Below are 26,543 nucleotides of genomic sequence, written 5' to 3'. Positions count from 1 at the left end.
GATCAGTTACTTACCTTATCTCTGATCCAAGCCTCCACTTGATCGACCTTCTGCAAAAATTCTAGCAAGTCTCGCTTATCCTCCAGCATTTTGCCCCGTGCAGCTACGGCTTTCTTCAGTTTCTCCCACTCTTCTAGCAGTGTCTGATTTTTCTGACGTATGTCAGCAGATTTGGGATGTTGCTGAGACACCAGAGACATCCCCATCTGTGAATGAAATATAATAGTATGTCCTTACTACAGCCATAAGGTGACATTTCTACACCCAGTGTTTAAGTGTTTCACTTACCTCTGTAGCATCTTGGATTGTCTTCTCATGGGCAAGAATCTCAGCCTCAAACACTTGATGTTTCTGTAAAAGTTTCAGTTTGCTTTGTATATCGGTGGAACCCTGTTGAGTGTCATCATCCAACATCTGCATGCGCTCATTAATCCAGTATTGTGCCTGGGGATGGAATGAATAATTATATTTGCATTACATTAAAATAAAAAGTACTTAAAGGGGTTGTCAGTTATTTTAATATTGATGATCTACCCTTGCAATAGGTGGCGATGTGATACCTGGCTCCCCCAATCAGCAGCTCCCAATGTTGTGGGTGATCGGATGTGCTTACTAAAGCTCCGTCAACTATATAGTGGCTGCAGTGGGGTGCTGAATTTCCACCCCTATTGATCTGAATTAAGGTGGATGTGCAGTACCTATCCGTGGCCACTATGCAGTTAACGGAGATGTACGGTATTCATCACATCCGGTCACTCATGGCATTGGGAATAGCTGGTCAGGGGTGCCGGATGTTGAACTCCCGTTGATATGGTATTAATGACCTATCCTAAGGATAGACCATCAATATTAAAGTACCAGACAATCCTATAAACATTTTCTGGTCATTATTCCCATCCTAAAAAGAAAAGAGGCCTCATTTCATTTAAGTAAACAGAGTCATGTAAAAACTTGCTATTCACCCCTGCATAACTAAGTTCAGTAAGGCTTTGGAAACAGCCAGGGAAACGATTAAAGGGGTTGTTCATTACTGTGTTATTGAGGTCATCAATATCAGTAATGTACAACCCATTTAAGAGTTGCTTTTTTAACTTGTAAAAACAACCAAAAATTTCACACTCTTGTTAACCTGCCAGTAAACATCTAGCTTAATTTTTTATGTATATATATAGTACATTTATATATATACTAGCTATTGAACCCGTTCTATGCCCGGGTGGCGAGCATTTATATTGGTATATGGTCTCTATCCTGGTATGTGGTGCTTTCATCCTGCGCCCTAATCTTGTCATGTGCAGCTACGATCTTGCGCCCCCATCCTGTCATGTGCAGCCCCATCTTGTCATGTGCTACTCTCTTCCTGAGCCCTCATCCTGTCATGTGCTCCCATCCTGCACCCCAATCCTGTCATGTGGTGCTCCCATCCTGCGCCCCCATCCTGTCATGTTGTGCTCCTCATCCTGCACCCCCATGCTGTCATGTGCTGCTCCCATCCTGAGTCCCCATCCTGTCATGTGGTGCTCCTCATCCTGCACCCCCATGCTGTCATGTGCTGCTCCCTTCCTGCACCCCAATCGTGTCATGTGCTGCTCCCATCCTGCGCCCCCATCCTGTCATGTGCTGCTCTCATCCTGCCATGTGCTATTCTCTTCCTGAGCCCTCATCCTGTCATGTGCTCCCCTCCTGCGCCCCCATCCTGTCATGTGGTGCTCCCATCCTGTGCCCTCATCCAGTCATGTGGTGCTCCCATCCTGCACCCCCATGCTGTCATGTGCTGCTCCCATCCTGCGCCCCCATTCTGTCATGTGGTGCTCTCATCCTGCACCCCCATGCTGTCATGTGCTGCTCTCATCCTGAGCCCCTATTCTGTCATGTGCTGCTCCCATCCTGCGCCCCCATCCTGTCATGTGGTGCTCTCATCCTGCACCCCCATGCTGTCATGTGCTGCTCTCATCCTGAGCCCCTATTCTGTCATGTGGTGCTCCTCATCCTGCACCTCCATGCTGTCATGTGCTGCTCCCTTCCTGCACCCTAATCGTGTCATGTGCTGCTCCCATCCTGCGCCCCCATCCTGTCACGTGCTGCTCTCATCCTGCCATGTGCTATTCTCTTCCTGAGCCCTCATCCTGTCATGTGCTCCCCTCCTGCGCCCCCATCCTGTCATGTGGTGCTCCCATCCTGTGCCCTCATCCAGTCATGTGGTGCTCCCATCCTGCACCCCCATGCTGTCATGTGCTGCTCCCATCCTGCGCCCCCATTCTGTCATGTGGTGCTCTCATCCTGCACCCCCATGCTGTCATGTGCTGCTCTCATCCTGAGCCCCTATTCTGTCATGTGGTGCTCCCATCCTGCACCCCCATGCTGTCATGTGCTGCTCCCATCCGGCACCCCCATTGTGTCACGTGGTGCTCCCATCCTGCACCCTCGTTCTGTCATGTGCTGCTCCCATCCTGCACCCCCATACTGTCATTTGCTGCTCCCATCCTGCACCCCCATTTTAGTATGTGCTGCTCCCATCCTGTGCCCCCATCCTGTCATGTGCTGCTCTCATCCTGCTCCCCCATCCTGTCATGTGCAGCCCCCATCTTGTCATGTGCTACTCTCTTCCTGAGACCTCATCCTGTCATGTGCTCCCATCCTGCATCCCAATCCTGTCATGTGGTGCTCCCATCCTGCACCCCAATCCTGTCATTTTGTGCTCCTCATCCTGCACCCCCATGCTGTCATGTGCTGCTCCCATACTGCGTCCCCATCCCGTCATGTGGTGCTCCTCCATCCTGCACCCCCATGCTGTCATGTGCTGCTCCCTTCCTGCACCCCAATCGTGTCATGTGCTGCTCCCATCCTGCGCCTCCATCCTGTCATGTGCTGATCTCATCCTGTCATGTGCTAGTCTCTTCCTGAGCCCTCATCCTGTCATGTGCTCCCCTCCTGCGCCCCCATCCTGTCATGTGGTGCTCCCATCTTGCACCCCCATGCTGTCATGTGCTGCTCCCATCCTGCGCCCCCATTCTGTCATGTGGTGCTCCCATCCTGCACCCCCATGCTGTCATGTGCTGCTCCTATCCTGCACCCCCATGCTGTCATGTGCTGTTCTCATCCTGCGCCCCTATTCTGTCATATGGTGCTCCCATCCTGCACCCCTGTTCTGTCATGTGCTGCTCCCATCCTGCGCCCCCATGCTGTCATGTGCTGCTCCCATCCTGCGCCCCCGTGCTATCATGTGCTGCTCCCATCCTGCGCCCCCATTCTGTAATGTGCTGCTTCCATCCTGCGCCTCGTTCTGTCATGTGCTGCTCCCATCCTGCGCCCCCGTTCAGCCATGTGCTGCTCCCATCCTGCATCCCCATTCTGTAATGTGCTGCTCCCATCCATATGCCCTGTATGCTGCTCCATAAAGGTTGATGGTCCCCATAAGATGCTCCATAGTATATGCCTCATATGCTGCTCCATAAAGGTTGATGGCCCCCATAAGATGTTCCATAGTATATGCCCCGTATGCTGCTCCATAAAAGTTGGTGGCCCCCATAAGATGCTCCATAGTATTATATGCCCCGTATGCTGCTGCGATATAAAATAAAAAAAAAACATATTCACCTATCGTCGCTGGGCGCCAAGTGCCGGGGGCCTGAGCAGGCCGGGAAACCGGCGCGCTATGGGGGTCAGGTGTCGGTACCGCCGCTGGCTCAGGCCCCCGGCACTTGCTATATTCACCTGTCCCCCATTCCACCGCAGCGCGCCGCGCCGCTCCTTCTTCCTGGTGCTCTGGCTGTGACTGTTCAGTCAGAGGGTGGCGCAGGCGCGTACTAATCGCGTCATCGCGCCCTCTGACCTGAACGTCACAGGCAGAGAACGCGAAAGACGGCGGCACGCAGCGATGGACCAGGGTCAGGTGATTATAGTATACTCACCCTTCAGGCACGTCCCTGCTTCTCCGTCGGAGATCGCGGTATGCGTTCAGTGCTTACGCAGTCTATAAAGTGGTGGGACAGAGTGACGCTCCCAGTGTTATATTATAGATATATACAGTATATATATTCAGCTGTGTGAAAGTGTTCGACCCCTACCTGATTTCGTTTATTTTTGCAGGTTTGTCACACTTAAATGTTTCAGATCACCAAACAAATGAAAATATTAGGCAAAGATAACACAAGTAAACACAAAATGCAGTTTGTAAATGAAGGTCTTTACTATCCAAACCTACAGGGCCATGTGAAAAAGTGATTGCCCCCTAAACCTAATAACTGGTTGGGCCACCGTTAGCAGCAACAACTGCAATCAAGCATTTGTGATAAGTGGCAATGAGTCTTTTACAACGCTATGTAGGAATTTTGACCCACTCGTCTTTGCAGAATTGTTGTAATTCAGCCACATTGAAGGGTTTCAGAGCATGAACCACCTTTTTAAGGTTACACCACAGCATCTCAATCTGATTAAGATCAGTACTGTGACTAGGCCACTCCAAAGACTTCATTTTGTTTTTCTTAAGCCTTTCAGTGATGGACTTGCTGGTGTGTTTTGGATCATTGTCCTGCTGCATAACCCAAGTGCGCTTCAACTTGAGGTCACAAACAGATGGCAGGACATTCTCCCTCAGGATTTTTTGGTAGACAGAAGAATTCATGGTTCTATTAACCACAGCAAGACTTCCAGGTCCTGAAGCAGCAAAACAGCCCCAGACCATCACACTACCACCACCATATTTTACTGTTGGTATGGTGTTCCTTCTCTGAAATGCTGTATTACTTCTACACCAGATGTAATGGGACATACACCTTCCAAAAAGTTCAATTTTTGTCTCATCAGTTCACAGAGTATTCTCCCAAAAGTCTTAGGGATCATCAAGATATATTCTGGCAAAACTGAGAAGAGTCTTTATGTTCTTATTGCTTTCTTATGGTAGGGTCATGAACACTGACCTTAATTGAGGCAAGTGAGACCTGCGGTTCTTTGGATGTTGTTGGGTCTTTTGTGACCTCTTGGATGAGTCGTCGCTGCTCTCTCGGGGTAATTTTGGTCAGCTGACCAGGAAGATTCACCTCTGTTTCATGTTTTGGCCATTTGTGGATAATGGTTTTCAGTATGGTTTGCTGGAATCCCAAAGCTTTAGAGATGGCTTTATAACTTTTTCCAGACTGATAGATATCAATTACTCTGTTTCTCATTTGTTCCAGAATTTCTTTGGATCGTGGCATGATGTCTAGCTTTTGAGGATTTTTGGGGCAATTTCACTTTGTCAGGCAGGTCCTATTTAAGTGATTTCTTGATTGAGAACAGGTGTGGCAGTAATCAGGCATAGGGAATTTGAACTCAGCTTCCCAAAGAAGTGATAAACGACAGTTAGTTTATGTTTTGGGTGTGTGAGGGACAATTACTTTTTCACACAGGGCCCTGTGGGTCTGTATTTATTTTTCCCTTAATAATAAAGACCTTCATTTATAAACTGCATTTTGTGCTTACTTTTGTTATCTTTGTCGAATATTAAAAATTGTTTGGTGATCTGAAACATTTAAGTGTGACATGGAAATGAACATGAAAAAGAATAGGGGCGTGGTTTGGCAGATAAAATGGAGACGGAGTGTCTCATTCAGTGCCTGGACCTGGAGATGTGCGGCTCTCCTGTGTGTTGGTTTGTGCTAAGGCCTAAAGAACCAGACACTTTCCTGAGCGGGCGGACACACTATATGTTGTATGGACTTTTTACTTTGTGTTTTCACTCTGTGCCAGAAAAGGCTGTTCTTTTGTTTGCTTGCCTGAGGGGTATATGTAGTTTTAAATAATCTTGCCTGGACATTTCAGCAATACCGCTTCCTTTACCTACCTCAACCACAGCTGAGTGAGTACAAACCTGAGTGAATACAAAAGTCATCTATATGAAATCATCCTTGCAAAGTAAAAAAAAAATCACAATAATGAGTACTACTGGATAAAATACCTGGTGCACTCCTTTTTATTTTTGGCATGATTCCTCTAATTCCCAGTCCTCTCTTCGTGCACGCTGTGCTCTGGAAGTCTGAGACACTCCCCATGCTCTGGGTCGATCCATTTCGGCGTAGCGGGGAGTGTTTCAGACTTCTGGAGCACATAAGGGTTAGTTAGACAAGGAATCAGAAACACAGTGCCAGAAGGAATGAAAAAGGAGGGCACCAGGTATTTTAACTATGTCTTTATTGTGAAATGATGGGTCGCTTTAAGGGGCTGTCTGAAGACAATCCTATTAGGACATAAGGATGTCAACTCATTGGATTTTAGTTAATGTGAGTCACTGAACATAGAGGAGACGGTATCCTACAACAGAAGTAAATAGTTATACATAAAGGAATTTCTCAACCAAAACAGATGAAGAAAAGTCATGCCATGAAAATAGAGACATATGGAAGGAAAACAAATCCCAAAAACGCAGGGTATTACCTCTGTTAGGTTCTGGTTGAATAGAGCCAGTAGGAGGGCTGTAGTTAACCCTTGCTGTCTGGCCTGACTGAGAGCCTTCACCTTATTCCTCCGCTCTATGACCACATTCAGTTTGTATTGGACCTGTCTAGTCTCCAATCTTTTGTTGTCTTCTAGAAGTTTGCTGGCTTGATCTTGTAAAGACGTCACCTGAAAAATGCAACATTAGTCAGATTCATATAGAACACCACATTATATATTGTATACCGGATTTCTCGTGTGTCAGAAGTATCCGTTTCCTGATACCACTGAATGAAATAATTACCAGGCTGGACTTTTTTTCAATAATTAAAAAGTTTAGAATTTTTTTTAACATATCTTATTTTATTGAAAATTCTATATTTCCTAAAGTGGTGATGCAGAGAAAACAAAACATGGCAGGGACCCGCTAAACGGGAACCTGTCGTGCACAAGTACTATTAACCTGCAAATTTAGCGTTAAGCTGCAAGTTAACAGCGTGTTTGGCCACTGAAAGTGCAACTACCAAGAGAAAATTAATTTTACCGGCTTTCAGTCATAGAGGCGTGCCAGAAGGACTTCAGTAACTGCTCAATACACCGTGGGCAGCAGCTGTAAGCATACCCTGGAGCCTTGCTCTGCACAGACACTGCACTGAAAGCTGTCAATCAAATTCCCGGGGGTGTGCTTACAGCGGCTGCTTACCGTGTACTGAGCGCGGTGTCATCTACTGGGCTGTGTTTTGCTGTTTCGATAAAACCAGTGCCTAATCTGCAGGAGATTATCCTTACAGGACTAGGTGTTTCGTTCCTCTTAGTCAACTGCTGTGTAACCCCGCCCCCACCACTGATTAGCAGCTTTCGGTCAAAGCACAGTGTACACAGAAAGCTGCCAATCAGCGGTGTGGGCGGGGTTATACACAGCTCAGCATTCTGAGCTCTGTTAGATCTGCAGCAGTGAAAACTGATAGTAACAAAATGATAGCATGCAGACAAGCAAGTCACACATTGCTGGAATCAGGGTCTTTGCCCCTAACTTATGCAGCTTTTAGATTACATTGTAAAAATCTACTGACAGATTCATTTTAAGGAATTGATATAAAATAGATACACAAGTCCAGGGGCATGGTGTTTACAGTGAGGCTGTAAAATAAGGAGTGTAATATCATTATTTTTATACTTTATTTTTAGAGCACCATTGATTCCATGGTGCTGTACATGAGAAGGGGGTTACATACAAAATACAAATATAAATTACAATAAAAAAAACTAGCAATGACACACTTACGGTATATAGAGGGGAGTGGGTATGGCCCTTGTGGGCTTACAGTCTACTGGGTAATGGGGAAGGAGACAGTATATCGGGGGTTACGGCAGCTCTGGTGGTGGTGAGGTAGCAGGGGGTCATTGCAGGCTGTAAGCGTTCCTGAAGAGGTGGGTTTTTAAGTTCTATTTGAAAGTTCTGAAGGTTGTGAATAATCAGACATGTTGGGGCACAGAATTCCAGATGATGGGGGACACTTGGAAAAAGTCCTGGATGTGATTAGGTGAGGAACGTATGAGTGTGGAGGAAAGAAGGCGGTCTTGTGAGGAACAGACATTATGTGTGGGGAAATATCGGGATATTAGTTTGGACATATATGGAAGAGACAGATTATGGTTGGCCTTGTAGGTCAATGTCAGTACTTTGAACTGAATACCTTTGGGAACCAATGAAGGGATTTGAAGAGGGGAAAAGCATAGGAGTAGCAAGGAGATATGTTGATTAGTCAGGCTGCAGAGTTAAGGACAGACTGGAGAGCTGCAAGAGTGTTAGCAGATAGGCCACAGAGGAGGATCTTGCAGTAGACGAGGCGGGAGATGATGTAGGCATGCATTAATATGTACGGTAGATTCAGAGTTGAGGAAAGGACAAATTCTGGAAATATTTTTGAGTTGGAGGTGGCAGTAGAGGACAAGAGCTTGGATGTGTGGTTTAAAGGACAGAGCAGAGACGAGGATTACTCTGAAGTAGTTTCTGGTACAGAGGAAAGCGTGATGTCATGTATTGGGATAGACAGATCAAGTTGGGGAGATGGGTGAGATGGAGGAAAGATGATGAGTTCAGTTTTGTCCACACTGAGCTTTAGGAAGTGTGATGAGAAGAAGGAGGTATGGCTGTTAGACACCCTGGGATTCTGGACAGCAGAGAGGTGACAACTGGGCCAGAGAGGTAGATTTGAGTGTCATCAGCATATAATTGGTATAGGAAGCCATGGGACTTTATAAGTTGTGCTAAGCCAAAAGTATAGTTGGAGAAGAGTAAAGGTCCCAAGATAGAGCCTTGAGGGACACTGAAAGAGAGGGCAGGATAAGGAGAGAATATGGGAATGGGAGACGCTAAGAGGAAATTTATGATTAAGATCCATTTATGATGTGCGGCAAACAGCTCCATATTGTGATTGGTTGCAACTGTTGAGTTTGTTATCTCAGATAAAAGACATAGATACAATGAACAGACCCATGGCTTTTAGATAAGGGACCACATAAACAGTAGTAGTATGAAATATGAAAAATATGTTCAATCTCATGGGAACTAAAACAATGGTGGAATTCTATATAAAGGTAAAATTACCTTTTCATCTTGGGATGATAGAAGCTTTGCAAAGGCTTCATGCTTTTTGATCAGTTGTTCAGTTTCTCCAGCAGAAGCTCCAAGGTCACTTGACTTTAGTGTCACCTGCAAACACATATGGAAACCAACCACTCAAGTTTTGTTGTTTTTTTAATAAAATGATGAAGAATATTGTTTATAAATGTGCACCCTATAACATTTATAATGAACATTAGTTGAAGTTAAAAATAAAAAGTAAAAGTAAAAACTGTTGCAGTCAGCCTAGTTTTGACAATGGAGATATCATAGTTATTGCCAGCTTTATGCATAGAGTATATAATTTTAAGAATAGTTTCTTTCTTTTAGGCAAATGTAGTCTAGCTAATACTTTACAGTCACAACATGTGCATTGAATTGAGCATTTTCTTATGGTGCATATATTGAGAACAGCCTTGCTTTTCATCTTGTAAACATAGTGTATAATGATCAAAACCTTGAGAAGTTCATCAGCTTGGAGTTGGTCTTCTAAATTCACACCATCTGGATGAGGTTCATAGATTGGAGAATGTTTACTTTGGTCGAAGAAACTGTTTTGTCTTCTAACAGCAGGAGATGTATAAACACCCCCATTGTATGGTTTGTTATTAGTGATGGAAAATAAATGTGTTCTTGGAAGTGAATTGATGCCAGAGATGGTCTTTGTTGAAGATATGCTTTAGGTCTTAAGAACAGATGTTCTACCAATTACAGGAATATATTATACCCAGTGTTTATAGAATTCAGTCTTGCACGCATTAGGAGTTGGTGAGCTTTTTCGAGAAACGACTGTCCAAAAGGTATTTTTTCCCTCACTTAAATTAGCTACTGTAAGATAAAAGAACAGTTGTAGTAAAGCATGAAAGATAGTTGTTCCCAAACACACTGCCACACGAAAGGCGAATATTGCAAAATAGGTTGCCGTAAACGTCTGTCTTTGGTAACATAGACGTAGGATAGGTGCCCATTACCCGCAGAGATGTCTTCAGCACCACTTCCACCCAATTCTAATTGGAGGGGCGAGAGACAACCCCCTTAAATAAATGGACCATTATTTTACAAACATGATCCCATGGGAACTTACAGTAATTGACCTAATCTTGTACTAGATAGCTGAAAACTACACTTTATATATTTGCATTTATGAATTTGCCTTATGCATGTATAAGTGAAGATTAGATTTGGTTTTAAGCATCACTTACAGATCAGTGTACTCTATTGCAAAACGTGTTTGTGTTAGCTGAGAGTACACCATATATTTGTAGATACGCCTGACAAGCTGCAAAATAGGATAGTCGTAGTCGTGAAATATTGGCATGTACAGACATGGCAGAGCTATAGAGGTGCTATATTTCACAGTGATTCTTGAACCTGTAGTTGGATACGTTTTGGTAAGAAGACCTGATCTGGTCATGTGGTGTTTGTAACATAGTGCCGCTGCTCAGGTCATGTCCTATCAAAGGTCATAAAAAGCTGCTCCGGGGTGTATGCAAGAAGATTAGACTTTGGACGCTATTCGTAGCAGGGATTCCCAGCAGGGGGCAGATGTACTGGCACGGGAAGGAGTAACCAACAGCTGGAAAACTGAACTGGAAATCTAATCCTAAACCTAGCGTCTGTGTCTGGATACTTGGCTGTCACTGGATAGGGCTACACAAAACCACACAGAGCCATTAACTTGATAATGTATTTACTCTGCTCAGCGCAAGACTGACTATAGTTAACTCCATGACTGCTAAACATATGACGCCAATGAGTCGGAGTCACACTTACCAGGCTAAATTAATTACTCTCTGTTCACAAGGTCAACACGCCAACCATACAGGGAAAAAAGGGGGGTAGAAGACATTCAGTCTGCAATTTACCACGGTGCATGGGATTTGCTAATCAGATCATAAGCATAGGCATAGACTTTGCGCTGTGCCACCAATCCGGTACATTTCAGTTCATTCATTGAAATGATAGATAAGGGTTGGATTCCTTTCTTTTTTTTTTTTTAGGTGCAGGTGGTGGTGGCGATGGTGTGTGTGTGGGGGGTCATGTGATTTTTAATGTAATATAGGAATTTGATGTGTTTTCGATATATACTATCCTCATTGCAGCAGCATAGTAGCAGACACAATACAAATATGAACGATGTCACTTATTTTACAGGTGCATTTGGTTTTACGTCATTCTCTACTGCAGGCCATGCGTTAAAATGCAAAGAAGGATTCAATTATACATCAGGTATCCATAAATAGCACTCATACCTATGACAGTCTATGGGCAGGGGTGTTAGGATCGTGGTCGTAGAGGGTGCGACCACGAGCAAGCGCATGCCGGAGGAGGGCCTGCCAGGAACAGCGTCTAATTCAGCTGGATGTGTGTCCGAAGGCTTACATTCAGCTCATGTATATTAAGGCCCAAAGACCGCCGGCTCTCTGCACTGCAATACAGGCTGTCGGCCAATCAGAGGCCAGCAGCTGACGTAATGTGCCATGCAAGTCAAGCCAAAGTCAGCTCCTGCGTCTCCTACAGAAGAGAACACCACGTGTCGTTAGAGCAAAGGAAGGTAAGTAGAATCTTTTTACTTTTTTTTTTTTTTTACTCTGTTGGAATGTTAAGGGTCACACAATTACTGGAAAGGGCCCAGGATAGTGGATATTATTACTGCAAGGACCCAGGACAGAGGACATTATTGCTGCAAAGGGACAGGATGGGGGACATTATATCAGGAAGGGGGACATTATACCAGAAGGGGCCCAGGATGGGGGAAATTGTACTACAAAGTGGGTCGAAGATGAGGCACATTATACCAGGAAGAAGCCCTGGATGGGCTCCTTAGTACCGGTAATCACTCTAGATGGGGGACATTATTATATGGGGTGGAAGGGCGAACACATTTGCCCTTATAGGATCTATAACACTACCAGAGCCCAGACATCTGACCAACTTGAAGGATCCATCAGACTCTAGTTACGTCAGGACATCAGAAGACTCGATAAAAATTTGATGCGGTTTTATTATCTACGCATTTCAAAATCATCCAATTTCTTCGTAAGGAGTACCAATTACCTGCCTCTCCTCACTATGAATGGAATAGAATAGAGCAACATGTCTAAGGAGGACTACAGGGCGGACATATGCAACCTATGCAGCCACACAGGGGCCCAAGGCGTAAGGGGGCCGCCACCACCACATCCAAATAAGGTGGAATTGTGCATTATGGTGACATGTTGGACTGTAAAGGGCCCATATACTGTTGTTCCCTCCCCATCAGTGCCAGCGTTAAAACATTTCTGTGGATATGTGATACTTTTTTTGGGGAGAAGAAGGGTAAAAGCTAGTAATGAGCGAATATACTCATTACTCGAGATTTCCAGAGCTCGCTCGGGGGTCCTCCGAGTATTTTTTAGGGCTCGGAGATTTAGTTTTCCTTGCAGCGGCTGAATGATTTACATCTGTTAGCCAGCTTGATAACATGTGGGGTTTCCCTAACAACCAGGCAACCCCCACATGTACTTATGCTGGCTAACAGATGTAAATCATTCAGCTGCGGCAAGAAAAACTAAATCTCCGAGCACTAAAAAATACTCGGAGGACACCCGAGGGTGCTCGGGAAATCTCGAGTAACAAGTATATTCGCTCATCACTAGTAAAAGCCCTTTAAATACTTGAATCCATCCTAAAGAGCCCTGATTAAACAACCCTAAAGAAAAAAATAATAATTCTATTACCTCTCAGGTACTCCTTTAAAACCCCTAACTTACACATGTTCTTAGCATCATCTCTTTCCAATAGTGCTGGAAATGATAAATCCCTGCAAAGTTAAAATCAGTAAAGTTTTCTTTTGGTTTGTAGCTGTAGAAATGTGCAGTCTAAAGACCAAACGTGATATTTGGGGTTTGGCCACAGTGAACTGTGATATTTGGCAAAACTTTCAGTGGTGACTTTAATTTATGTTTTTAGCCAATTCTCAGAGCCCGTTTTATAAGACGGCATTTATTTTCTTAGGCAAGTGGAACGGCTGCTTTGTGCGCTGGCTCTATGTCTGCTGACAATATAACACACCAATTAGTCGGTAAAATTACACTCAATGAAAATCCCTCAGGACTTCACAGCGCGGGGCGATTTCACAAGAATGTTAAAGATGCAGCAGGATAAAAGCAAGGGCGAAAGAGTATTATATAAGGGCAGGACTTTATTTCAATCTTAGAATTTGGTGGAGAAGAATTATGAGTGCTGAGTCCTGTGTAAGAATTGATCTCAGAACCGTAGACTGGTAAAATATTAAGGTTTACCATGAGACAAAACCCAGTTTCTAATCTGCAAGCCATTGTCTTAAAATGAAATGGGTATTCCTATGTTCAAGATCTTATCCCAATATGAAATAGATACCTCCAATTACAAATGTAGCATAGTTCTTCTGATTAGCTATGTCGCTAACCACATGTGCAGGGCATTGCAGAGCTTAGGTATCCATGTTATGACCCCTAACATAGTGACAACTAGTTAGTTATCAGTTATCAATGGTTGTAACCATGGATATTAAAGCTACTTCAATGCTCTGCAAATAAGATGTGACATAGGTTACCAGAAGAATCATACTACATTTCTAATTGGAGGCATTTGCCAACAGTGGCATAACTAGAGGCTGATGAGTCTCGTTGCAAGATATGGACCGCCCTCCCATCGTCATTAGATACATAATAATAATAAGTAAATAATAATAAATATAAATGTATAAATGCCCTTCATCCTGGCATTTATGTCCCTCAACCTTCCCCATTCTGGTATATATATCCACCGTCCTGATATATGTCCCTGTTCTGCCGCTGTTCTTTAATGTATAGAAAAAATAAACCATTATACTCATCAGTGCAAACATAAAAGTCAAGGGACCCTATAGCAGAAGTATAATGCACTCCCCTTACTCCTCCATATAGTATAAAACATAGCCAATATTCGTCCCTATAGTATAATGCACCCCACAAAGGCCTCCATGTAGTATAATGCACCCCAAGGTCCTTCACACAGTATAATGCACCCACCGTAGTCCTTCTTAAAGTATAATGCACACCCATAGTTCTTAATGTAGTATAATTCAACCACCGTAGTCATCCTTATAGTATAATGCACCCCATAGTCCTCCATATAGTATAATTCAGTCCATAATCCTCCATATGATAAAATGCACCCTGAAATAGTCCTCTATATATAATGCATCCCATAGTCCTCCATATAGTATAAGACACAGCCCATATTCTTCCATATAGTATAATGCACAGCGCATAGTCATCCATGAAGTATAATGCACAGCCCGTAGTCATCCCTTGTAGCATAATGTACCTCCATATATAATGTACAGCCGATAGTCATCCATGTAGTATAATGCACAACCCATAGTCATACATCGAATTCCGTCCGTATCATGAATAGCTCTCATGAGCAATGAAACAGAAAACACACTTTTAACTATATAAAAAATTCAATCTTTTTATTAAATATATTAAAAAATCAATTACAACCAAATATTATATCAAAAAAGTATCTCAAAGTGTAAGGGACCGACAGGCTACTAAATCAACCACAGCAGGTACGTAAAGACAAAAATCTAAATGAACTGCACATGCAGTGTTTACAAGTTCCCTCCAATATCACCAGTGCTAGATAGCATCTTATAGATAGGGGAAACTGTATCTAGTGCTTTAGCTCATTATATAGATATTCAAGTTACCACAGTCCACATCATAGTAGTGTAACTAACCCATACAATAATCATATGGGTTTGCTATGTGCTGTGGATTTCAATATCTAATGTCACTGATAAGATACGCTGGTATCGTACTTACACGGCTGTGTGAAGAGTGCCCGGTCCCTCTTACCCCGACGCGCGTTTCGTGCCACAACTTCTTCACGCCCCCTGAAGAAGTTGTGGCACGAAACGCGCGTCGGGGTAAGAGGGACCGGGCACTCTTCACACAGCCGTGTAAGTACGATACCAGCGTATCTTATCAGTGACATTAGATATTGAAATCCACAGCACATAGCAAACCCATATGATTATTGTATGGGTTAGTTACACTACTATGATGTGGACTGTGGTAACTTGAATATCTATATAATGAGCTAAAGCACTAGATACAGTTTCCCCTATCTATAAGATGCTATCTAGCACTGGTGATATTGGAGGGAACTTGTAAACACTGCATGTGCAGTTCATTTAGATTTTTGTCTTTACGTACCTGCTGTGGTTGATTTAGTAGCCTGTCGGTCCCTTACACTTTGAGATACTTTTTTGATATAATATTTGGTTGTAATTGATTTTTTAATATATTTAATAAAAAGATTGAATTTTTTATATAGTTAAAAGTGTGTTTTGTTTCATTGCTCATGAGAGCTATTCATGATACGGACGGAATTCGATATTGTTATTAGCATACTTATACTGGGGACCACTAATAGTTGATTATAAACCCATAGTCATACATGTAGTATAATGCACAGTCAATAGTCATCCATACAGTATAATACACAGCTTATAGTCATCCATGTAGTATAATGCACAGCCCATAGTCTTACATGTAGTATAATGCACAGTCTATAGTCATCTATACAGTATAATACACAGCTTATAGTCATCCATGTAGTATAATGCAAAGCCCATAGTCATACATGTAGTATAATGCATAATCTATAGTTATCCATACAGTGTAATACACAGGTTATAGTCATTGATGTAGTATAATACACAGCCCATAGTCATACATGTAGTATAATGCACAGCCTATAGTCATCCATACAGTGTAACGCACAGCTTATTGTCATCCATACAGTATAATGCACAGCCCATAGTCATCCATGTAGCATAATGCACAGCCCATAGTGATCCATGTAGTATAATGTGCAGCTCATAGTCATACATGTAGTATAATGCACAGCCCATAATCATCCATCTAGTATAATGCACAGCCCATAGTCATTCATGTAGTTTATTGCACAGGCTATAGTCATCCATTTAGCATAATACAGAGCTCATTGTCATCCATATGGTATAATGCACAGACCATTGTCATGCTTGTAGTATAATGCACAGCCTAGTCATCCATACAGTATAACTAGCTGTTTCCAGCCAGCTAACGCTCGGCACGCTAATTGCTATCTAATGTGGTGGGGGGCGGGATTATCTGTGGTAATGTGGTGGGGGGTGGGATTATGTGTAGTAATGTAATGGGGGGGTGGGATTATGTGTGGTGATGTGGTGGGGGGGCGGGATTATGTGTGGTGATGTGGAGGGGGGCGGGATTATGTGTGGCGGGGGATGGGATTATCTGTGGTAATGTGGTGGGGGGTGGGATTGTGTGGTAATGTGGTGAGGGGGCGGGATTATGTGCTGATGTGGTGGGGGGCGGGATTATGTGTGGTAATGGGGTGGGGGTGGGATTATGTGTGGTGATGGGGAAAGGGGGGCGGGATTATGTGTACTGAAGTGGTGGGGGGCAGGATTATGTGTGGTGATGTGTTGGGGCAGGATTATGTGTGGTGATGTGGTGGGGGTGGGATTATGTGTGGTAATGAGGTGGGGGGCGGGATTGTGTGTGGTAATGTGGTGGGGGGGCAGGATTGTGTGTGGTGATGTGGTGGGGGGCGGGATTGTGTGTGATGATGTGGTGGGGCGGGATTGTGTGTGGTGGTGGGGGGCGGGATTATGTGTGGTGGGGGGGGGCAGGATTATGTGTGGTGGTGGGGGGGCGGGATTATGTGTGGTAATGTGGTGGGGGCAGGATTATGTGTGGTGATGTGGTGGGGGGGCGGGATTATGTGTGGTGATGTGTTGGGGGGCGGGATTATGTGTGGTAATGTGTTGGGGACAGGATTATGTGTGGTGATGTGGTGGGGGGCGGAATTATGTGTGGTGATGTGGTGGGGGTGGGATTATGTGTGGTAATGTGGTGGGGGGCCGAATTATGAGTGGTAATGTGGTGGGGGTGGGACTATGTGTGGTAATGTGATGGGGCGGGATTATGTGTGGTAATGTGGTGGGGCGGTGGGATTATGTGTGGTGGGGGGGTGGGATTATGTGTGGTGATGTGGTGGGGAGGCGGGATTATGTGTGATAATGTGGTGGGGAGGCGTGATTATGTGGTGGGGGGCGGGATTGTGTGTAGTAATGTGGTGGGGGCGGGATTATGTGTGGTAATGTGGTGGGGAGGCGGGATTATGTGTAGTAATGTGGTGGGGGGCGGGATTATGTGTAGTAATGTGGTGGGGGGGCGGGATTATGTGTGGTAATGTGGTGGGGGGTGAAATTATGTGTGGTAATGTGGTGGGGGGGTGGGATTATGTGTGGTGATGTGGCAGGGGGGCGGGATTATGTGTGGTGATGTGGTGGGGGCGGGATTATGTGTGGTGATGTGGTGGGGGGGCGGGATTATGTGTGGTGGGGGGCGGGATTATGTGTGGTAATGTGGTGGGGGGGCGGGATTATGTGTGGTGGGGGGGCGGGATTATGTGTGGTGATGGGATGGGGGGCGGGATTATGTGTGGTGATGTGATGGGGGTGGAATAATGTGTGGTGATGTGGTGGGGGTAAGATTATGTGTGGTGGTGGGGGCGGGATTATGTGTGGTAATGAGGTGGGGGGCGGGATTGTGTGTGGTAATGTGGTGGGGGGGCGGGATTGTGTGTGGTGATGTGGTGGGGGGCGGGATTGTGTGTGATGATGTGGTGGGGGCGGGATTGTGTGTGGTGGTGGGGGGCGGGATTATGTGTGGTGGTGGGGGGGCGGGATTATGTGTGGTAATGTGGTGGGGGCAGGATTATGTGTGGTAATGTGGTGGGGGTGCCGGATTATATGTGGTGATGTGGTGGGGGGCGGGATTATGTGTGGTGATGTGGTGGGGGCGGGATTGTGTGTGGTGGTGGGGGGCGGGATTATGTGTGGTGGTGGGGGGGCGGGATTATGTGTGGTGAAGGGGTGGGGAGCGGGATTATGTGTGGTGATGTGATGGGGGGTGGAATAATGTGTGGTGATGTGGTGGGGGGCGGGATTATGTGTGGTGGTGGGGGCGGGATTATGTGTGGTGATAGGGGGCAGGAATGTGTGTGGTAATGGGGTGGGGGGCGGGATTGTGTGTGGTAATGTGGTGGGGGCGGGATTGTGTGTGGTGATGTGGGGGGCAGGATTATCTGTGGTGATGTGGTGGGGGGCGGGATTGTGTGTGGTAATGGGGTGGGGGGCAGGATTATGTGTGGTGATGTGGTGGGGGTCGGGATTCTGTGTGGTGATGTGGTGGGGGGCGGGATTGTGTGTGGTAATTGGGTTGGGGGGCGGGATTATGTGTGTTGATGTGGGGGGTGGGATTATATGTGGTAATGTGGGGGGGCGGGATTATGTGTGGTAATGTGAGGGGGACGGGATTATGTGTGGTGATGTGGTGAGGGGGCGGGATTATGTGTGGTAATGGGGTGGGGGGCGGGATTGTGTGTGGTGATGTGGGGGGGCTGGATTGTGTGTGGTAATGGGGTGGGGGCGGGATTATGTGTGGTGATGTGGGGGGGTGGGATTGTGTGTGGTGATGTGATGGGGGCACAGGATTATGTGCGGTGATGTGGTGGGGGGCGGGATTATGTGTGGTGATGTGTTGGGGGGGTGGGATTATGTGTGGTGATGTGGTGGGGGGCGGGATTGTGTGTGGTAATGTGGTGGGGGCGGGACTGTGTGTTGTGATGTGGTGGGGGCGGGATTGTGTGTGGTGATGTGGTGGGGCGGAACTACTGTGCAGGGGGCGGGATTAGCGAGTAATCACGATGCCTCATATATATAGATGCATAGCATATAGTCGTACATGTAGTATAATATGCAGCCCATAGTCATCCATATAGTACAATGCACAGCCTATAGCCATATATGTATTATTCACAGTAAACAAATACTTGGAGTACACTTCATCAGCTAGTTCACAGAAAAAAAACCCAGTTGCTCTATAAAATTATGTAAACTTTATTAATATATAAAATACTGGTGCACACAAAACTCAATACCATCACCAAGAAAATAAAAAAATTACTAAAATAGAAAAGGCCAAGGATGGTGCCTGGCCCTACTCTAAGCCTCAACACCACCAAACATGTAGTATAATGCAGAGCCTATAGCCATCCATTTACAGTAGTATAATGCACCTCCATATATAATGTACAGCCCATAGTCAACCATGTAGTATAATGCACAGCTCAGTCATCCATGTAGTATAATGCACAGCTCATATTCATCCATTTAGTATAATGCACCTCCATATACAATGCACAGCCCATTGTCATCCATGTAGTATAATTCTCAGTCCATAGTCATTCATGTAGCATAATGCACAGCCTATATTCATCCATGTATTATAATACACAGCCCATAGTCATCCATATAGTACAATGCACAGCCCATAGTCATCCATGTAGTAAAATGCACAACCCATAGTAATCCTTGATAACTGGTCAGACCAGCCCGGGGCGGAAGCGCGTCTCCAGTACTCCAGTCCTCTGTGCGGTGGGTACCTTGCTGCAGCAGCAATTACTATTTTGGTTTAATAGGCTATGGCACTCATATGTGGCAGTATTATAGCGGCTATTGTCTGTTTGCCTGCGTATATTTTGTGAACGGTTGCTGGTAGCTCGGTTTCCCTCGTTGCATGGTCTATCTATTTTTGTTCGGTTTACTTAGTTTATTATATACTATGTTTTCTTATTTTTTGCTTATTTTTTCTATCTCTACATATACACAATTCTTAAACCTGGAGGACTGGTAGTCCTGGTTGCACTCTTCCTGCTAATCCTTCAGCAGTGTTTTCTGTGTTGCTACTACCTTCCCTCCCTCCACCTGGTTTTAATATTGTCAAATATTATCAATAAAGTTTATAGTGTTTTTATCACATTTGGTCTGACCAGTTATCATCTTTTTTTGTCTGTTGTTTGTCTATCTTTGATGATAGGTCTTGTTGGTCCTTTTCACATATGGTACAGACTACTGCTATATTATGCGTTACCATGGTGATTAGTCATATAAGTTGGTATCCATAGTAATCCTTGTAGTATAATGCACAGCTCATAGTCATTCATGTAGTAAAATGCACAGCCCATAGTATTTCATGTAGTGTAATGCACAGGCCATAATCATCCATGTAGTATAATGCACAGCTGATAGTCATCCATACAGTATAATGTACTGCCTGCTCATGCATGTAGTAGAATGCACAGCCCAGTCATCCATATAGTACAATGCACAGCCCATAGTCACCCATGTAGTATAATGCACAGCCCATAGTCACCCATATAGTATAATGCACTTACATATATAATGCACAGCCCATAGTCATCCATGTAATACAAAATTCACAGCATATAGACATTCATGTAGTATAATGCACACCCCATAGTAATCCATTTACTATAATGCGCAGACCATAGTCATACATGTAGTATAATGCACCTTCATATATAATGCACAGCCCATACCATAATCATCTATGTACTATAATGAACAGCCCTAAGTCATTCATGTAGTATAATACACAGCACATAGTCTTTCATGTAGCTTAATGCAAAGGCAATAGTCTTCCATATATTATGATGCACAGGCCATAGTCATCCATGTAGTATAATTCAGAGCTCATAGTCATCCATATGGTATAATGCACAGCACATAGTTATGCAAGTAGTATAGTGCACAGCCCATAGTCATTCATGTAGTATAATGCACAGCCTATATTCATCCATGTAGTATAATGCACAGGCCATAGTCATCCATGTAGTATAGTGCACAGCCCATAGTCATCCATATAGTACAATGCACAGTTCACAGTGATTCAAGCACTATAATGCACAGCCCATAGTAATCCATTTAATATAATGCTCAGCCCATAGTCATACGTGTAGTATAATGCACCTCCATATATAATGCACAGACCATAATCATCCATGTAGTATAATGCACAGCCCATAGTCATTCATGTAGAATAATGCACAGCACATAATCTTTCATGTAGCTTAATGCAAAGGCCATAGCCATCCATATATTATGACGCACAGGCCATAGTCATCCATATAGTACAATGCACAGCCCATAGTCATTCATGTAGTATAATTCAGAGCTCATAGTCATCCATACGGTATATTGCACAGCACAGTTATGCATGTAGTATAATGCATAGCTCAGTCATCCATATAGTACAATGTACAGCCCACAGTCATCCAAACAGTATAATGCACGTACAATGCACAGCCCATAGTCATACATGAAGTATAATGCAGCGCCCATAGTCATCCATGCAGTATAATGCACCTCCATATATAATACACTGCCCATAGTCATCCATGTAGTATAGTGCACAGCCCATAGTCATCCATGTAGTATAATTTAGAGCTTATAGTCATCCATAAAGTATAATGCACAGCACATAGTTATGCATGTAGTATAATGCACAGCTCAGTCATACATATAGTACAATGCACAGCCCTTAGTCATACATGTAGTATAATGCACAGCCTTTAGTCATCCATACAGTATAATGCAAAGCCAATAGTCATACATGTAGTATAATGCACCTCCCTATACAATACCCAGCCCATACTCATCCATGTAGTATAGTGCACTGCACAGCCCATAGTCATCCATGTAATATAATTCTCAGCCCATAGTCATTCATGTAGTATAATGCACAGCCTATATTCAACCATGCAGTATAATGCACAGTCCATAGTCATCCATGTAGTATAATGCACAGGCCGGAGTCATCCATACAGTATGAGGCACAGCCCACAGTCATCCATATAGTACAATGCATAGCCCATAGTCATTCATGTAGTATAATGCACAGCCTATAGTCATCCATGTAGTATAATGCACAGCCCATAGCAATCCATGCAGTATAATGCATCTCCATATATAATGCACTGCCCATAGTCATCCGTGTAGTATAATGCACAGCCCATACACATCCATGTAGTATAATGCACAGCCCATAGTCATCCGTGTAGTATAATGCACAGCCATAGTCATTCATGTAGTATAATTCTCAGCCCATAGTCATTCATGCAGTATAATGCACAGGATATTTTCATCCATGTAGTATAATGCGCAGCCCATAGTCATCCATGTAGTATAATGCACAGGCCATAGTCATCCGTACAGTATGATGTGGAGCGCCCCCAGACGCAGGGCCGCGGAGTACTCAGTACCGGGCCTCTCTGTCTCAGTTCTGGGGTTGTCACGGTGGCTAGACCCGGTCCGTGACCCTGCTAAGGGGCGTCCAATGAAAGATGTGATGGTGGTGCGTGGTGCAAGTCCCGATGAATAACGAGGACACAGGGTTGCAGTCTCTTTACCTCTTTACTGAAGGCTTCAGGATCCACAATCCAGAGCACTGCTAACAGGGCTGGCTGAGACCGGCCGGTCCGAAGGCACATCCAGAGTTCCCTTTGCAGGTGGAAATCAGTGCCTACCTTATAGCGCCTGTGTGTTGTAGTTCTTCCCTGCTGAGCACCACGGGATAGTCCTCACAACTCTTGTATCTGTTTCTGATGTTCTCTCTCTCTCTCTGTCCCCCAGATGATATGGCTAGGACGTGTAATGACCAGAGGTCCGAATAAGATCCAGTGAGTCACAAACCAAGACTAAGGCAGAAATCTCCAAACGGTATTTACTCAAAGGCAAAATAATAAAGGTAATATGGAGAATATTAAAGTAGATACACCCCAAAGATACACCAGCTCAGCAGCAGCTGAAATCACTGTGCCACTCCAAGGTCTCCTGAGAACTGTATGCTACAAAAGACTAGTAAGAAATTTACCTAACAAGGAAACTAAAACAGGAACAAGTGTAAATTGATTGTAATGTTATAAAGGGAGTCCCTGGAACGGCACACTGAGTATAACTTACACAACTCTAATATTAGATACACCTCTAAAGTAACAATTAAACACTCTGCTCAGGGATACCCGGGTATCTATAGCTATGGTACCGTATCCTGAGATAGATCTCCTCTCAGGTAAGAATCCGCACAGGCTGCAGCCCAGTCTATATCTTCAGCGCCAATAAGTTACAGCAAGCTCCTCTTGTCTGATCGGCGGATGCCGAGCCCAAACGCCGGGGACTTAGTTAGTGGCCTCACGATATTGTCTCTTCTTCTGTAGCTCCTAGGAATGCTTCCACGACAACCCGTCAGTCTCTGTATCAGCAATCGGTCAGACTTGTTTCTCCAATCAATTCACAGGGAATCACAGACTCTCAAACACGTAGTGGGTCTTTAGTCAAGTCTCAGTCTTTTTAGATAATGGATTAGCTCTTCTTCAGAATACGCTGGCAACGAAGTCTCTCAAAGGTTAACAAAAGATTGGCTCTTCTCCAGGGGAACGTTAGCAAGACTAAGTCTCTCCACAGCTTCTTTTCTCTACACACGCAGTAAAGTCCACACACTGACTCCTTGCAATATCACCGCAGCTTCTGTCTTCTCTTCCCGCACTTTCTCTCTCACTTCCTTGTTTCATTTTTACACAGAAGACACCAGACCCCACCCACCAGCCCAGATTGTCTCCGGGATTCTGGCAGTATCAGAATTTGTCCCTTGCTGCAGCAGGCAGAAACCACAGGGTCCTAGTGCTCTCTCAGTGTGACTACAGTTCACCCTCTTACAGACGCACCCGTATGACGGGGTAGGCCTGGAATAATTATGGGACCCTAGAGACGCCCCCCTCCCACAATTGCCTCCTTTGTCTTCGTTAGGTGTTTTAGGTGAGACAGCCAACCTATAGTTAACTGTCCTGCCGCTGTTTGAAGTAATACGTAGAGTCTCTTACTTCCTCGGTGCTCCGGCCACCGGCTACGCGCCTCAGAAGGATGTTGCCACGGTCTTAAGGGCACGACTCCATCTGATTCTATCTCCTCTGCGCTGTGATCTCGCTTCTCACTTCTCCTCAATATACTCCGCTTTCATGTCCTTTCTTAGGAGTCTGCCGCTGTAACACTCAAGCACGGCTCCGTAACGTTCTGTCTGTCCTAGGCCGCTGTCAGGATCCCACCCCTGACAGGTCCTCTCTCTAGCTCTCCCTAGCTACTTTCCCCCTAACTTCCTGTCCAACCCCCAGTTTTACCAGAGTGTGAGGAGTGGCCTAATAGATAGAACCACCCCCCCTGGTGGCCGGAGTGTGGAGTGTAGTGTGTGTCTGTGATACTTGGTCAGGTGAACTCCTTTAGTGCAATCAGACGTAACATCACTCCCCTTAGTAGCAGAGCGACATTACTGCAATGACCAGGACTCTGGGGCGCTGCAGATGCACATACTGTCTTGTTTACTGTAAACGATATTTATAACCCTGTGTGTAACCCCTTTCTCATGTACAGCACCATGGAATTAATGGTGCTATATAAATAAATAATGATAATAATAATAATGCACAGCCCATAGTTATTCATACAGTACAATGCACAGCCCATAGTCATCCATGTAGTATGATGCACAGCCCATAGTAACCCATGTAATACAATGCGCAGCCCATAGTCACACATGTAGTAAAATGTACCTCCATATATAATGCACAGCCCATAATCACCCATTTAGTATAATGTACAGCCCATAGTCATTCATGTAGTACAATGCACAGCTCCTAGTTTTTCATGTAGTTTAATGCACAGTCCATAGTCATCCATGTAGTATAATGCACAGGACATAGTCATCCGTACGGTATGATGCACAGCCCATAGTTATCCATATATACAACGCTCAGCCCATAGTCATTCATGTAGTACAATGCAAAGCTCATAGTCATCCATACGGTATTAATGCACAGCTTGCTCATCCATATAGTACAATGCACAGCCCATAGTCACCCATGTAGTATAATGCACCTCCATATATAATGCACAGCCTATAGTCATCCATATAGTATAATGCACACCCCATAGTAATCCACTTAATGTAATGCACAGACCATAGTCATGCATGTAGTATAATGCACCTCTATATATAATGCACAGCCCATCCCATTAAATTAAGAGACCACCACATCAAAAACCTGTCATGGGCAGCCAAATCTCCAGACCTGAGCCCCATTGAAAACCTCTGTAATGTAATCAAGAGGATGATGGATAGTCACAAGCCATCAAACAAAGAAGACCTGCTTAAATTTTTGTGCCAGGAACAGTGTGAAAGACTGATGGAAACCATGCCAAGACGCTTTAAAGCCGTGATTAAAAATCATGGTTATTCCACAAAATATTGATTTTTGAACTCCTCCTGAGTTAAAACATTAGTATTGTTGTTTCTAAATGATTATGATTACTTGGTTTATTTGCATTATTTGAGGCCTGAAAGCACTGGGTTTTTTGTTTCATTTTGACCATTTCTCCTTTTCAGAAAAAAAAATACAAAATATATTGCTTGGAAATTTGGAGACATGTTATCAGTAGTTTACAGAATAAATTATACATTTACATTTTAGGCTAAGTTCACACGTTGCAGAATTGCCGCGGAAATTTCCTGCCGCGGGTATATCGCATGCAGAATTAGCATGCATATACCCGCAGAAAACTAGCGTTTTGCAAGCATAATTAGCTTGCAGAATGCTAGAGTTTTCCAAGCGATCTGTAGCATCGCTTGGAAAACTGACTGACAGGTTGGTCACACTTGTCAAACATAGTGTTTGACAAGTGTGACCAACTTTTTACTATAGATGCAGCCTATGCAGCATCTATAGTAAAAGATCGAATGTTTAAAAATAATAAAAAAACTAAAAAACATGGTTATACTCACCTGCAGACCTCAGCGGCGTCCGTTCCTATAGCTGGAGTGCAGTGAAGGGCCTGCGATGACGTCACTGTCTTGTGATTGGTCACATGAGTGGTCACGCGACCAATCACAAGACAGTGACGTCATCACAGGTCCTGAACCACATCATCTATAGGAACGGAAGAGAGATCATGCACCGGAGAGGCGGGAACACTTCGGGGGCCATCAGAGGGTGAGTATAGGACTATTTTTTATTTTAATTCTTTATTTTTTACCAATTATATGGTGCCCAGTCCGTGGAGGAGAGTCTCCTCCCCTCCACCCTGGGTACCAACCGCACATGATCTGCTTGCTTCCCGCATGGTGTGCACAGCCCCGTGCAGGAAGTAAGCAGATCAATGCACTCCTATGGGTGCAGAATCGCCGCGATACCGCAATTTTAATGAACATGCTGCGTTTTTTTCTGGAATGCGATTCCGCTCAGGAAAAAAATGCAGCATGTGCACAAAAAATGCGGAATGCATTCTATTACATAGGATGCTTAATGTAAGGGGTTTTTTCGCGGTTTTATAGCGTTTTTATAGCGAAAAACCGCGAAAAAAACGCGAAAAATATGCTACGTGTGCACACAGCCTTACTCAAAAATATACTATAAAGAGAAAAATCAGACAAACTGAATCTCTGGTCTCTTAATTTTTGCCAGAGCTGTATAATGCACAGCCCATAGTCATTCATGTAGTATAATGAACAGC

At 44.4% G+C, this 26,543-nt stretch overlaps 1 protein-coding gene across 5 annotated transcripts in view; it reads right to left on the bottom strand.

The window, feature by feature from the left end:
• Positions 1-26,543, bottom strand: part of SPTBN5 (spectrin beta, non-erythrocytic 5) — a 445,401-nt gene that overhangs the window by 118,940 nt on the left and 299,918 nt on the right. For all 5 annotated transcript variants that reach the window (XM_077264001.1, XM_077264014.1, XM_077264022.1 and 2 more), the window contains exons 35-38: positions 9,023-9,127; positions 6,412-6,600; positions 289-444; positions 15-206 (exon numbers count right to left, since the gene is read on the bottom strand). In XM_077264001.1, the coding sequence (XP_077120116.1) occupies positions 15-206; positions 289-444; positions 6,412-6,600; positions 9,023-9,127 (642 nt within the window). The remainder of the gene's footprint in view (positions 1-14; positions 207-288; positions 445-6,411; positions 6,601-9,022; positions 9,128-26,543) is intronic.

Source organism: Ranitomeya variabilis, chromosome 1, assembly GCF_051348905.1.
Source record: "Ranitomeya variabilis isolate aRanVar5 chromosome 1, aRanVar5.hap1, whole genome shotgun sequence".
Classification (NCBI taxonomy): domain Eukaryota; kingdom Metazoa; phylum Chordata; class Amphibia; order Anura; family Dendrobatidae; genus Ranitomeya; species Ranitomeya variabilis.
The sequence above is the reverse complement of the archived record's forward strand: the minus strand, read 5'-3'. Positions and strand labels throughout refer to the sequence as shown.